Below are 14446 nucleotides of genomic sequence, written 5' to 3'. Positions count from 1 at the left end.
TTGTACTGGGGACCCACAGTACCCACCCAGTTCTCTCCTGCGTACTGTGTACATTACCACATCACTCTATAAACCCCAAGTTTATACTATGGCTACTCAGATGATCAAAAGGTTGTGACTTTTAAAATCCTGCTTAGGTTCCAGATCTTCTCTCTGCTCCCCTTTTCCTCCTAAACTTGGCAGCAGTTGTCAGTGTCACTTTCTTACTCGCCGTGTGCTGACATGGGGAAACAAGTTTGGAGGGGTATGTGGGAGTCATCTTTCACAGAGGGACACGTGAGACGCACTGGAGCCGACCTTATACGACTTGACCCAGGCACCAAGGCAGGCCGGGTGCCAATGAGGGGAAGAGAGGTAAAGAACTTTAAGACCAAACAGCCGGGCAGCTAAATGCCTGGCAGAGAGAGGAGACGGCTGGTATGGGAAGATGAAGATAAACAGGGGGTTAGACTCCTGAACGCACCATATTACTTGATTCACTTCCAAAAAGTCCTCCAAGGGTCAAACAAGCTGGGGTAGGCAGTTCTGTCATACAGACCCTAGATATGCACCTAGGTAAAAGGAAAGTTACTGATAGTTCCTGTTGCAAAAGTAAAAGTAAATTAGCACCAACCCTAACTTTGCTTTCTTTCTACATTTCTGTAAACAAAAGCAGCGCCATTCTGCAGCGCCATTCTGCTTCTCAACCACTATATGTCATCATCACTCAGCCCGGGTAAGTAAACCTAATTCCAAGAACCTCATTGTCTACTATCACCTGAGAGCAGACTGCCATTTCTGAGTTACTGCAATGACTCAGGTACAACTGCACAAACCAGACGGTCCAGTTTGGTCTGTGCGCAGCATGATCACCCTGCACGAACATGGGTCTTTTAAAACAGTGGTATTGGGGGAAAAAAAAGAGGACCTTTTTTTTTTTTACAAAAACAAGGGCTGTTGACTGCTTGTAAAACTGGAGGGCACGAACACACTCATCTGACTTAGGAGTCTGAAAAAAAATGTCTTTTTACCACAGCTGTATACAGCACACAGGCTCTTTGGGAACAGAAAATCAGTAGTACACAGTTGACAAGAAAGTCCCGCAATGACTCAGCTTCATATGCATTACAAAGCCTGTGAAATGCACCCTATTCTGAAGCCTGTAATAGTACAAAACAATGCCGAGTATTGTCGGATCAACAGGCAGACTTCATTCAATTCTTTGTTGCGTCCACACAGGGGATCCCAGCCAACGAGTGCTGCGATGGGGCGGAGCTTGAGACATGTATAGGAGATCTGGGGGTGACCTCCTTCAACAGCTGCCCTAATCCATGACTAGAAACGGCTTCCCCTCTCCACTGGCACTGGATTAGACTGGATCTCACAAGGTCACACAGCCAACCTTCAGCAAGGCCAGTTTTTCCCATGCTGCTTTCCAACTACCAATTTTACATGGCCCCCCAATTCATTCCTTATGGATGCCAAAGCATTCACCCCCCTCCACACTGCAACAAACCGATTCTTCATGAGGAACGAGATTAAAAAAAGCCTACCTCACCACCGGCTCCAGGAGAACATTTTTGTGTTAGCTGTTAAATGTTACTTCAGATACCCTTGCTGAAATCCGCCTACGAGCTAAATGCAGAGAAGCGGCACTCTGTGATTTCTCTATGGGTAGTATTGTCTTGTCCCACCATCTTGCCTTCACCCACAAATGCTGCAGCTCAGCAGAAATGCCGGGAACTTCCGGCCCCCTTACTGCTCTGCTGAACACTCACTGTCTGTCTGAGGTGACACTCAGCCAAAGGGTCAATACACTCCCTTTTAGAGAGAGTAAGGCCTGCCCAAACACAAGTCCCTGTCCTTCCTAAAAAACTTCAACCCTTCCCTTAGTTGAAGGATACTTCTGAGGTCACATAAGACTCTGGACGAGAGCGAACATGTGCAACAGAAGCTGCAGCATCATAGAAGATGGCCTTTCTATCAGCACATCAGCTGTCAGAGCGGGAACAATGAGGTTACTTGTCCAAACAAAAAAAAAAAAAGAATGAACCTATTACGAGGTAATTGTGCTTAATAAACACAAACATTCATTCTCTAAACATTATCTTGTAAAATCATTCAGGGTTATCGATGAATACATATTGTGCATCACCCCTTTTATATAAAATAAAATAAAATAAAGAATTCCACCTGTGCTATCTGGGTGCTGTCAAAACAGCAGTTTTTATTAGTATCTGACCTGCTTGCCTACAACCACCACCAGCAGCAGTTTGTAACTTCATTTTGGTCTAGGCCCACACCATCCCCCGCGAATCCTCCCCCTGCTGACATGACAAACGAGGCCAGAGTCTAATCCCAGAGCGCAGCTACAGGGTAAGCAAGGGGGTCAGCGAGGAGCCACGCAGGAAAGGAACGTCCGGATTGTCCTCTAGAGGAAGTGAAGGTGCAGACGGCAGACTCTCTAGGATTAGAAATGCAGAGCAGGCCAGTGAAGATGTTAACGCCAGACCCGTGTGGGCCTGAGGGGAGGAGTGGATTATGATTTAAGAGGCCATCGCTGGGGCTCAACGTGTAGAGAAGGATTAATATTTCACTAACAACAATAGATCTTCAGGTAGTGGCAGATTCTTTATGTTCAATGTGTTAATTGCACTTTGTGGGTTTCATTTACACCTTAGCTCACTGACGTTACATAAACTTGTTCACCTCTTTTAACTCTTGGTGAAAAGTGTGTCATAGGCCTAAAAAGTACAACAGGATATTAAGCCACGAAATGATTCTGAGTGACGATCATCATCTGGTTCAAACCAGTGGGTGCCTGCGATTTAAACCTGTCCGTAATCCCCACAGTTCGCAGTGTCAGTGGTTGCTCAGGTACGGATAAATTTGTTTGGACAAATCACCTTAACCTCATTACAAAGTCACTGTGGCAGGCCACAGAGAATCAAAGTCGGGTGAAAAGTGCGTGCTGAGTGTTAAGAGCACTGATCCTCAAGGGATCAGAGAAAGGAGTGAAAGCTGGAAATGTGTATGTTGAAGCTAATGAAATCACAGCGATATTAACATACAATGACTCATAACATGCAGCCGTCAGTACAGGACAGGCTTCACTTCCTGTCAACAGGCAAACAAACTTCCCTATTGTCTGTCTAGGATGGATGTCCGGTCTCTTCTTTGCAGAAAGCACCAGTTTTGAGTCATCTCAAAGGGGATGTGTTGCTTGTTCTATTTTGTCTGCCCACTGTTGTGAGCTTGCAGGGTAAACACCGAGACAACATCCTCATTTTCAAGTGTGGTTCCTACAACTCACAGAAAAAACTCATGAGCTACGGAAACTTTGACCAAACAACATCGCTGTCCTCTGTTATAGTATTTCATCTATCTCTTGCAATTTGCTGAGCAGATAGAGAAATTTACACCAACGCCACGCAAATGCAAACAAAAGTCATCAGATGAGCACCAGCTGGGCAGGGAGATGGTGAAAACTGCTGCGCCCAGGAAGTCAGGTTGGCATGCCCTGCCAAAATAAACAGCTTTAGGCTATATAAATGACAGCTGACTCGAAAACTTGCTCGTCAGCTACTATCTAATGCACTGCACTCAACAGCAGGTACAGGGCGAGGAATTGGTTTTACTGCATGTATCACAACACTAAGGAGTTCCCATATGAAAATCTGTAGCCAAAACAGTAAGTGACTTTAAATAGACCGTGGGGACTAAAGCAAGCAACCGATGAAAGCTAAACAAAGTTTTAATGCACATCTGCAGTGAAAACAGATGGCGAAGAAATTAAGACATGTGGAGCTGAATCTGAGAGCCACAGCAGTAGTAGAAACAGGAGCAACAAATGGACTGTGGAGCATTTGCCCTCTTTTTGGGTTACCGGGCTCCTAAAACCACAGCAAAGAGCTAAGCCAGTGAAGCCCATTTGGAGACTAGATAGAATTAAGAAGTAGCCTCCGTCTCCCACCACAGCCCCCACACTGCAGCTTCTCCCTACAATTAAAAACTTTGGGCGGATGTGTCAAACCTTTGCCACCTAGCTTCCCATGATAGGCGTTAGCGAGCTACAGTGTAATGTTTTACTTTTAACTCACCGACGATAGATAATAATTATAATTGAAAATAAAAAAAGAACATTTCGAGGTTTAAAGAATCTGTTAAACTTAGAAGTCACCCCTAACAGACTTTGGTAGTGATTAAAAAAATGTTTATTTTAAAATACCCACAGAGGCTTAAAATAATGTTACTATCCCGCGAGCTGTGGGCTCCGGTTCAGCGTCGGCGGCTTCTAAACTTTCTCCGCTTCATTTCGCGCCGCTGTGAAATTAAAGAGTCTGCTTACCTTGTCCCGGCCATGCTCTTCACATTTTAAACGAGGCTCCAGCGAAAGAAACTGTACAGTTTTTATCTCTTCTTGCTTGTAAGGTTAGTTTTGTGAGCGCACTGAACTGTCCGAGCAGTGAGTAGTACGGGACGGCTCTCCGGTGGCAAATCCCGTACGCAGTCTCCGCCTCTGCACGTGAGTCATAGGTTGCGATGGGGGTCACCCAGTCTGCACCCCCACCCAGTCTGCTCCCCTCCCTCTTCCACACCACACCACCCATCCTGAAGCCCTTCGACTGGCTTTCTGGAAAAAGCGGCACTTTTTTTTAAATAGCCAAAACATTTAAGGGTTCAGCTGGCTCAACAAAGTAAAGTGATAAGATGTTAAAGGTTAGAAGGGGGGGTTGTGTGCCAACTTCCACAGGAACTTCAATTCACTTCATATATGAAGTTAAATAAAACTAAGGCTGCTATTTTTAACAAATGCGGTCTATTTATTAGAAGGTTTGTTAAGCAAGCAAGCAACAGATTTGCATTGCATTACACAGCTGAAATACATTATTCGATTCATATGTGAAAATTCAAGAGTAGTGGTATCTGACTGGCTCACTCTTTGACCAGTCCCTCCCACTTTTTTTCTGACTGCTGTGAAGGCATGTCCAGGCAATGCGCTCAGCACAGTCAGCATCGTGCACAACAGAGAGCATGTCCAGAAGAACAGGCGATAGCCAATACGAATAATTGTTGTTCATTAACTTTTGTCCAGAGAAGCTGTTGCATGCTCTTTTTTTTAAGTTACCTGGCTAATTTAGTGCAATACCCCCACCTAGACTCTGGTCTCTGCAGGGCAGGTCTGACTGAAGGGCTTTGCTTGCACAAAGTATCAAAGCGGATAATCCTGTGCTTTCTCTTAAAAAGCAGCGTATTAATGTTTTTGGAAACTGTTAGAATAGAATAGAATAGAATAGTCTTTTATTGTCATTGTTCATCTGGTTATTTAAACTGTTGTTGTCTACTTCCACAAATCTATAATAAAATCAAAATATACCGTGGCTATTTTAAAGGCACAGTGTGTAAAATCTTGCCTAGATGTCAGCAGATTGCAAACTGCAGACAATTGAATTCTCTGTGGTGTCTTCCATGAGACAAATAACTCACCCTGCTATTTCTTCAGCCAGGTGTCCACGTCTATACATTGTGGAAGAGCCTGCAAAACTTTGTGAAAGGAGTCTGATAGGAGTCAATGGGTCAGTGAAGCTCACTTATGTCCGATGACAGTGGTGAGTTGTTGAGGATATCCTGAACTTTTCTGTTGCTGCTCTTAGTGAAACTTTCTTTGGTGTAGATCCAACATTGCTGGACTCAGACACTTAGTAATCAAGCTGTTTATCAGAGGAAAAGTGAGAATTTTAGGACAGTCAAGCATAAAAATAGCTAGCAAAATGTTAGCTTATAAGCAGCTGTTGTTGTTTAGCTGGGTCTTCTCAGCTGTCCAGAGATGGAAGGGTCGCATGTGTAATCTGTTGAATATGTAATTGCGACAATATCTGGAATAAATAAGCATGTTTATGCATGTGTTGGTGTGTGGTGAGTCTTAACTGCAGTTCAGAAGAGGAGGTTTGAGATGAGGAGGAAGAGGATGAAGTGGAAATGAGGGAAGAGAGAAAACAGAGAAAAAAAACAATACATAACGAGAAAGACGATGAGTACACAATGATATACACATACAAATGTTAAATGGTCACATATATGGTTTGAAAGGGAAAGAAGTAACTTATAAGGTGTACGATGTAAGTTGGCCAGTGTACAGGCACAAACACCGGGTGAAATGATGGTGTAATGTCTTTTTCGGCCACTGTATTTAAGATGGCTGGGAAACATGGTGGCCTCCACAAAGTGGAGCCTGCTCCTGTGTATTTTTAATGGCTTAATTCCAAGTTTATGAAAACACATCTTGTGTTTAAATCGCAGGCATCCACTGGTTTGAACCTGATGCTGATCATCACTCTGAACCAGTACATGGCTTAATACCCTGTGATCTAACACATTATTACACACTAATTAACGTATATTCATGAGCACAATACATTATTTCCTATTAAATAACCTCAAAAAATTACCTTAGTTCACCTTTAAATTTTAGTTTGTCAGTTTGATTAAAGTTGTGCATAAGTGGGCGTGCGTTCATGTTTATTCAGACTGAGATGCCAGCGTTCTGAATGTGATGTTTCCTTTTCTGAACTTCTGAATTCTTGTTGTTGACCTTCTGAATTGTAATAACAAAAAAAAAAAAGCTGAAGCAAAAAAAAATAACTGCATACATTTTAAACAAAACGTGACTGGAAATAACAGAGTTAACTTGACTGTGCCAATCAGAATGCTATGACTATCAATTTAATGATCTCAAGCTGCTAGGTTTACACTATTGAGATTTCCTCCTGATGCAACAGTGAAAGGGACATTATTGCGAGCAAATAGGTTACAGTTTCCACATGTCACTGCACTCATTATACTACACACCTACATCGGTTGTCCACAGAAACGAGCAGACAGAGACACCTGCTGGACATGAAAACAGTAAACCACTTAACAATTTCAAAATAAAAGCCAGGTCATATTTATGGTCAAACAACACTTTATTCACATTGACTATCAGCACTCTAGTAAAAGGAAGTATTGCCTAAAAAAAAGAAAAGAAAAGAAGCTAACAAATGCAAGAAGTAAACTTCACATCAATGAGTATTACACTGTTTTGTTTTTCTTCCGGCGCAAAGTATACTGTCCATTAATGTACATGGCGCAGCTCTTCACAGTGAACCCTTTAAGTGCTTTTCCGATGTAAATAAGGACAAACATACAAATCTCAATGACAATGACATTTCTCAAGCTACATTTCTCCCTATAAGTTCATTTTGTCAACTCGTATCATACAATGAGGTTGCCTCTCCAGTATTATAAAAAATATTGTAAACATTTATATTAATTGCACAACATACATTCAAATACATACTGTACTGTACAGCAAGATTTCGGACTTCTGTATTGTTATCTTGTAGCACCATGTATAGCAAGCTGAACAAACTATTTGGATACTTCTACAGTGTGATACTGACAATACAAAGGAGTAAAACGGCATTCACAAATGACACATTCTGTTACAGGTCACGTAGTCTGGAGGATTGTATCATTGTGAGGTGGTGTTGTTAATCTAGACCTCTTCAAGGGCATAAAGAGACTTTTGTTGAATTCTGTGTATGAGTTTAAATCATTGCAGGCAAACTCAGGTCACCTCAGAGCTCACAGCTGTGAGGAGGATGACCTGTAGTAACAAAGGACATTCATCAGTGTTAAGAATAACTATAATACAAAAGAGTATGGCGAAATGTTTGATACAGTTGGTTGTTGGTTAAGTCCACTTTACTTCCATGTGCAGACACGTTGGTGCAGAGAAAGAATACAACATATGTCTTAATGTTACTCCAAGTGTGAAATAGTTAGCTAATCCGCATGTACCACAGAGACATCACAAGGCCATGACATCATTGTGTAGCAGCAGAGGTGACATGTTACTCATCATGTTTCCACACAGTCCCATATGACATGAAAGAAAGCTGATTAAAGCTGAGACATTGTATATTATCTACAAGCATTAGTGGTATACTGAAAGGCTTGCAGACACCAAACTGTTCCACTTGATTTACAGAATCTTGTTGTTGTTGTTAACAATCCTGACAGCTGGGGGTGGCAAAGTTTGCAAATGGATATGAAATATGTTCCAAAGTAGATAATTGCTGAGTCTTTAGACTTCTTGTAGGCCTTAGTATTTCCTACGCCCCAGTAGGGGGCTATGAGGAGCAGCTCCCCCGAAAATGAAACCCAGCTTAGAGTGGTATCCCAGCATATGGTCTATCAAAGTCGAGGTCTTCAGGTTTTCTGCACTTTCCATTCTCCTTCCTTCTCTGGAGGAGGCCGATGCGGTCGGTTGTGGGCTGCAGGTGGTTAACCAACCCACCCTTCCCAAATCTGCCCTCTGTGCAAGAGAAACAATTACTGTAAGTTAAATGCACTGCTTGAGGCATTCACTGGAAACCATGGCTCCAGCTGTGGTCTGTTCCTAGCAACACTGCGAGGAAAAGCAGGAAATGACAATAACAGAACAGAAAACACAACACAATGTGACAATGACATATCTGCATTGCTGTAATGAATTTGAGCCGAGAGAGCGAATGAAAATGGTGCAGCAATGCAATGCAGGGAAATGTAAATACTATTAGTAGAGGAGTACAGAAATACAGTAAATAGGGCACCATGCTGTTAAGTCATCTGACCATGCTAAAAAATCTGGATGGAGATGCTGGCTGACTACAAAGGAGCAGATGGGTTATGACAAACTCACAGCGATTTGGAGGAGGGCTTCTTCACTTTTGGCCTCTTTCGGCGATGAACTGGCCTGAAGCATGCACAGCACGTATACACGCGCGGGACCAATGCACGTGCATGAAGACAAAACCCACAGGTATACACACACACGCACACACAGACATAGATGCACGCAAATATACACATAAACACAACCCCACACACACACACACACACACACACACACACACACGCAATTAGGGTTGATTACAAAAAGGCAGAAGCTGAAAAGCAGCCTTGCATTTAGCCCTCTTCGGATTTGACTTCTGCATGCTACAATGCTTCAATCACAGCAGTGAGGAACCATGGCAGTTCAGAGGTTCAGTTTCAGAGAAACGTGTCTGTATTTTGTTTCCTCAGCTCCCTAGATGACTGTCAATGAGCAAAAACATAACCAAAGACTCAGCAGTAACCTCTCTGAATTCATATTATAACTTGAATTCCATCTGTGATGGTTGTGAAAGCAATCAGCTGCAAGCTGTTTAGAGGAAGAAATACCTGTATTCACTGAAGTAGTTTCGCTCCTTTCCTCCTGAAAAGAAGCAGGGGTAGCAATAATCTTAGTTTCAAATGACTGTCGGCGCTACAATATATCATATTTACCACAGAGATCTTTAACTGACCCTTCTCTGGGTTGCACTGCTTATGTCCTTTGCAGCCCCGTAATTCCATAAGTTGTTGATGCATCAAATTCAGAGCGTTCCGATCAAGGGTGTTGACAGCATTTATCAGCTGCAGGAATAATAAGGACAAAATGTCAGCAAGGACTTTGGAAATTTTGGGAACTATCCCATGTGCATCATGAATCATGTAGTGGGATTATTTTAAACATATTATTGGTAACTGCCACTCTGTGTGTCTGTTGAAATAAAATACCTGGTACGGGTCGGTGTTGAGGTCAAAATACTCCAGGAAGCCCGTAGCAAATTCACAGAACAGGAAATTGTGTGTGTCATTGATGGTCCTGAGGCACCAGTATGTGTTGTTGTTGGCACTGGTGCATGCACAGAATGGACCCACTGAGGATCAGAGGAAGGGGGAGTTTATAAGGAAGGGAGGGATGAGAGTGGAAAACAAGGGTTTGAAAAACGTGCTTCAAAACATTGTTGTCATCATTTCTGCTCAGGAAAATAGTGCCAGAAACAAAGAGGTATGTTCCACCATGATACTCTTTGAACAACTTGCTATATCCATAGACTATCCCTCACTTGTCCAGAAGGGAGCAGTCTGCCAATGATGGTTGTCATGTGTGAAGCAGGTCAGGCCGGGCATGCTGCACGTGTCGTTGTTCTGAAGCCTCTTGAGGAATTTCCGTAGTTTCTTTCTGCGTTTCTGCTCCTTCTGCAACCACTGAGTCTTCTGCTTTGATGGCATTCTAACAAATACAAAACATACGTCACAACTAGCCTGAGTCAGGAATTCAAAATTACTACACAGTAAACGAGTGTTATACGTTTTACCTGAGTGAGAGCATTTGTCCTGCATTAAGTTGGAAAGTCTCCTTATTCGTAGTGAGATAACTGAAAAGACAAAGTCAGCTGTCAGATGTGCTGAATCTCTGTGTTGGTGCTGATCTGTCACCCTTAAATTCTCTCACCTGGGACTGTCGCACTGACACTCCTCTGGCCGCACGTTTTTCAGATGACCTTTGACCTCACGCAAGTTCTTGATTTTTGTCTGCAAGGTTTCGATCTAAAAAGGAAAGTTGCCCCAAATCTAATTAGACACCACAGGCTATAAATAACCTACAATATGTATTAAATATAACAAGTTTTTTTTTTTTTAAAAAGCAAAAAGGAACAGTACCTCGTGCTCTATGTGCAATTTGTGGTCTTTCCATGCTTGAAGGGACTTATAGAGGCCTCCATCACATTTAACTGTGTCATTCATAAGAATGGAGCATCTGAAGGGCATAGAAACAATATATTATTATTAGCATTACTAAAAAATATATAGGCAATCTAAATTAATTTCTAACAGTTGATTTCTGTCTTTTACCTCCAGGAACATTACACATTCATGTGGAACAATGTACACACACACACACGCACCTATATGTGACTTTAATAGCAGCAGGTGGTGCAAGTTTGTTGCTGGTGGTGGGTTTGACTGTCACTTCCATGCCACTGAACTCTTCATTGTCTTCCTCATTCACTCCTCTCCTCCTGTCTCTGGCCCAGCTGCTGTTCCTGGACCCCAGTGGCCAGTAGCCTTTTTCTAGGTCTACAGCATACAGGTCACCACCCAGCTCAAATGATATAGAGCGGGCCCAACGCTTCCTACTTGTACCCTTACTGGACTTTATCTCTGCAGAAAACGAGACAGATTAATGTAAGACGTGTTTTTGATTCTTTATGTCAGGATAGATGACATAACAGCAACTAAACAGACTGATATAAATCAAAATTCCATGCAAGTTGTATCATATTCTGGGAATACTTTACAAGCTTTTGCTATTTAATTGGTAATTTGTCTGCTCTATTCTGCCACTTGATGGCAGCACTGACATATCCTTCTGGTCTCATGAATACTTCAAAAGCTGGTTATTTTCGCTTGAGATAAATGGCCCCATTTGGCAGGCCTCATAGACTACTGCAAGGACGTTTCAAAGTAAAGAAAATCTTCTTTCTAAACAAAAACATCTATTTATAGCAATGACAACAATGTAAGCGACAACAGGAACTGACTCTTTTTGGTGAGAAGCCTCTTCCTCTTCATGATGGATGGTTTGAAGCCGGAATTGCTGCAGTCACAGCTGTCAGAGTTGGATGTGAGAGACAGCTGTGAGGCACTGCTGGCCATCAGAGCCTGCATACGTGGGGCAAAGAGACTAGCCATGCCCTTGCACTTATACAGCCTCAGCTTGCCAGTCGGGTCCTCCACACACTGCCACTTCTGAAAGAAGGCACGGGGAAATATGGATTTACACGGGTCTTTGAGATTTTATAGAGTATAACATCATTTTGACCCAGTCTTTATAGCATGATGATAAAATTCACTGTGCACAGACATCTAAATGAGCACAAGACATATTCAAGATGAGCAGTAATAGTAATAATAATATTAATCTTCTGGGATGAGCCTTTTATGAGTCTTATTCAAACTGGAAAGCTCTTTATACACACGTGCTCATGCTCTTCATTTTGGAGGATTAAGAAAGAGACTTTTATATTCTATGAAACATACAATGACTGCAGATAACTCAGCAGATTGCAACCAGAATGTTAATTATCTCTTAATTTTGTTCTATTCAGACTTCATTAACCTCTCTGTTCTAGATCTTACAGGTCAAGTACCTGTCCTGGCTGCTGGCAGGAGGTCTGGTACTCTGCTTTTTGGCACAGGTCCTTCACCCTCTGATATTTTGGCAGGAAGTTCTCTTCCTGGGCCACTTCCTTCCCATCGGCCCTCTTGTGCGGAGGCTTCCTGAAAGCACAGAAAAACAAAAAAACAGAAAACGATTTTTTTTTCTTGAGCCAACCAGACAAGAAGTCTGATGTTGCCAGAGGACAATTCCTGGTTTGGGAACAGTTTTCGCAAAAGATAAATCAATGAAACATACCCTCTCTCCACGAGGAAAGAATCCCTCCATGTTTTACCCTTCCTGCTCAACTGGAACCTGTAAAATCAGTAAAAAGTTTTCAGAAATCCTGTTAGACCACTGTGATATTTGCACAGGATAAACATGTACTCTATTTTAAATGTCATCCTTGCATGCTACTGAGAAGAAACTGGTGTTCCATTTTTATGTTTGGATTGCAGATTTCATTATGCCCATGAAATCAACAGAGTTCGAGACTCGACCTTTTTGACACATTCCTGGTATTTTAAATGCTATTCAGAAAACGCATACAGAATACCAAGATACTGAGTTTATAAAGTAAAGTAGGTATTCACCTATTGACTGGTCGGTCTGTGTCTAGCAACTTGAGGATAGACTTGCCGTCCATTTCTGCAGGGATATCAACACCAGCCATGTCCAGCAGAGTTGGTGCCAGGTCAATGTTCAATACTATGTGAGGATTACTGCAGGACAACAAGAACATTTTTTTCTATAGAACTAGATAGAAGAAAATAGTCACAATGGTATTTACCTTTATCCCTATACTGAATGCAAGAGAAAAACAAGGAGTCACTTACATAGCACCTTGCTCCACATTAGGCCCTCGAATGTAGAAGGGTACACGGATATCAAACTCATAAGGCATTGATTTGCCCTTCACAAGACCAAACTGGCCGATATGGTAGCCGTGGTCTGAAGTGTAAATGAGGTACGTGTTGTCCAGTTCACCTGTCTCCACCAACATGTTGTACACCTACGGAGGATATAGTTCATTGAACACTCACACAGTGTGAAAAGTTTTACTTCTGTTTGATAGCTCAAGTCTCTTGTGCCAGATTGTGGGAAAGGAGGATTGAACAATTTACCAAGTGTGTCAGTGAATACATTATACAGTCCCAGTCAGAACAAGCACAGATCTCCCAGGACTTAAGGCTGTCAGATGAGATGTGTGTGTGTGTCTGTGTTTAAGCATACGTCTGTCTGCTTGTCTGAATACCTTCTCCACACTGTCATCCACCGACAGCAGAGTCTGCATCCTCCTGCGCTGAAGCATGTTAGTGAACTGCATGTGGACAGGCTTCATAGGTCCAGTGTAGCGTAGGATCCAGTGCTTGTCTGGGTTAGGGGCGTAGTTGTAGCTGGGGGTTCTAAAAAGAAAGAAAACAGCAAAAAAGTTTGAAGCTTAAACTTATGTGGTTTAATAAGCATTTCACTTATACTGATTCCACTTACATTTTAAAGGAGACAGAGTTCTTTTTGTACTAGTCACCGTACATTTGCACAGAAATGTTTCCATATTCTTTAGCTGTAAATTGAATCATAGAACCAAAATGCATGCATTCACAGCAACATTTTCTTCCTGTGCTGGCTAATGTCTCCAATCCTTTTTCCCTAAAGTAGCCAGAAAACTGTTTATGGAATGCTAAAGTGGAGGTTACATAAACCATGTAAAATGCAATCAATAGGTCTGCACACAGTGAGCCCAGTTTGATCAATATTTAACTCCAAGCCATATAGAACTGTATTTGAGAATAAAAACTGCTAAATAGCTAATGAGATCCTAAAAGAAAATACCTTTAATGTTTAAAGTGGATCGATTTGACTTTTAAGAAATGCTAATGTCCCGAAGCTTATTCTGCAGTGAGAAATCTAATGTACTGTGAAGATGTGTCTGTAATGTGCCAAGGTGAGAAGAAGGTTTACCACTAGAGGAGTGCAGGACTTTTACTGCCTCTCTCTCTTAGTGTGGTTGATAAGGACAGAGGGAGATGGAGTGAGAAAATAGCCAGAGAAGGCTCTCACAGAAAACATCACCCGAGGGAGAGGAAATTTATGGAGAAAGAGCAATTAAAAGTTTGCACAAAGACACTAGGGCTGAATTTTCAGAATATTCTATGTGTTTAAAGCTTGTGTGGCACAGGTTAATGGTGCTGGAGGGATTAGATGAAGCAGCAGGATGGTGTGAGGGGGTAGAAATTGGAGTCTCATTACTGGCCTTGGCTACATCTCTAGAGGCCAATAGCAGCTCTGCCATTAGCTAGCAGCACTAGGCAGCCAGTGAGCACAAAGGGTCAGGAATAAAAACTGGAGGTGTTAGGGGTGTGTGTGTGTGTGTGCACATGGCTTCATCATTACCTAAGCTCTATACATACATCA

At 42.2% G+C, this 14446-nt stretch overlaps 2 protein-coding genes across 5 annotated transcripts in view; both read right to left on the bottom strand.

The window, feature by feature from the left end:
• The window catches only part of arhgap46a (Rho GTPase activating protein 46a), a 30104-nt gene extending 25581 nt beyond the window's left edge, over positions 1 to 4523 (bottom strand). For both annotated transcript variants that reach the window (XM_013270014.3, XM_005450195.4), the window contains exon 1: positions 4328 to 4523. In XM_013270014.3, coding sequence (XP_013125468.1) covers positions 4328 to 4341 — 14 coding nt within the window. In that variant the 5' untranslated portion in view covers positions 4342 to 4523. The remainder of the gene's footprint in view (positions 1 to 4327) is intronic.
• A 2402-nt stretch (positions 4524 to 6925) lies between these two features.
• sulf2a (sulfatase 2a) overlaps positions 6926 to 14446 on the bottom strand; it is a 33887-nt gene continuing 26366 nt past the window's right edge. For 2 of the 3 annotated variants that reach the window (XM_005450196.4, XM_005450197.4), the window contains 16 exons: positions 13287 to 13437; positions 12868 to 13043; positions 12625 to 12753; positions 12290 to 12346; positions 12024 to 12153; positions 11415 to 11622; positions 10779 to 11034; positions 10534 to 10630; positions 10325 to 10419; positions 10188 to 10247; positions 9936 to 10102; positions 9604 to 9746; positions 9351 to 9459; positions 9226 to 9259; positions 8705 to 8758; positions 6926 to 8338 (listed from right to left, as the gene is read on the bottom strand). In XM_005450196.4, coding sequence (XP_005450253.1) covers positions 8308 to 8338; positions 8705 to 8758; positions 9226 to 9259; positions 9351 to 9459; positions 9604 to 9746; positions 9936 to 10102; positions 10188 to 10247; positions 10325 to 10419; positions 10534 to 10630; positions 10779 to 11034; positions 11415 to 11622; positions 12024 to 12153; positions 12290 to 12346; positions 12625 to 12753; positions 12868 to 13043; positions 13287 to 13437 — 1897 coding nt within the window. In that variant the 3' untranslated portion in view covers positions 6926 to 8307. The remainder of the gene's footprint in view (positions 8339 to 8704; positions 8759 to 9225; positions 9260 to 9350; positions 9460 to 9603; positions 9747 to 9935; positions 10103 to 10187; positions 10248 to 10324; positions 10420 to 10533; positions 10631 to 10778; positions 11035 to 11414; positions 11623 to 12023; positions 12154 to 12289; positions 12347 to 12624; positions 12754 to 12867; positions 13044 to 13286; positions 13438 to 14446) is intronic. The other variant, XM_005450198.3, reaches the window with a different exon arrangement.

The sequence above is a fragment of the Oreochromis niloticus genome, linkage group LG5, assembly GCF_001858045.2.
Source record: "Oreochromis niloticus isolate F11D_XX linkage group LG5, O_niloticus_UMD_NMBU, whole genome shotgun sequence".
Lineage (NCBI taxonomy): Eukaryota > Metazoa > Chordata > Actinopteri > Cichliformes > Cichlidae > Oreochromis > Oreochromis niloticus.
This window is presented reverse-complemented; position numbering and strand designations above follow the sequence as displayed.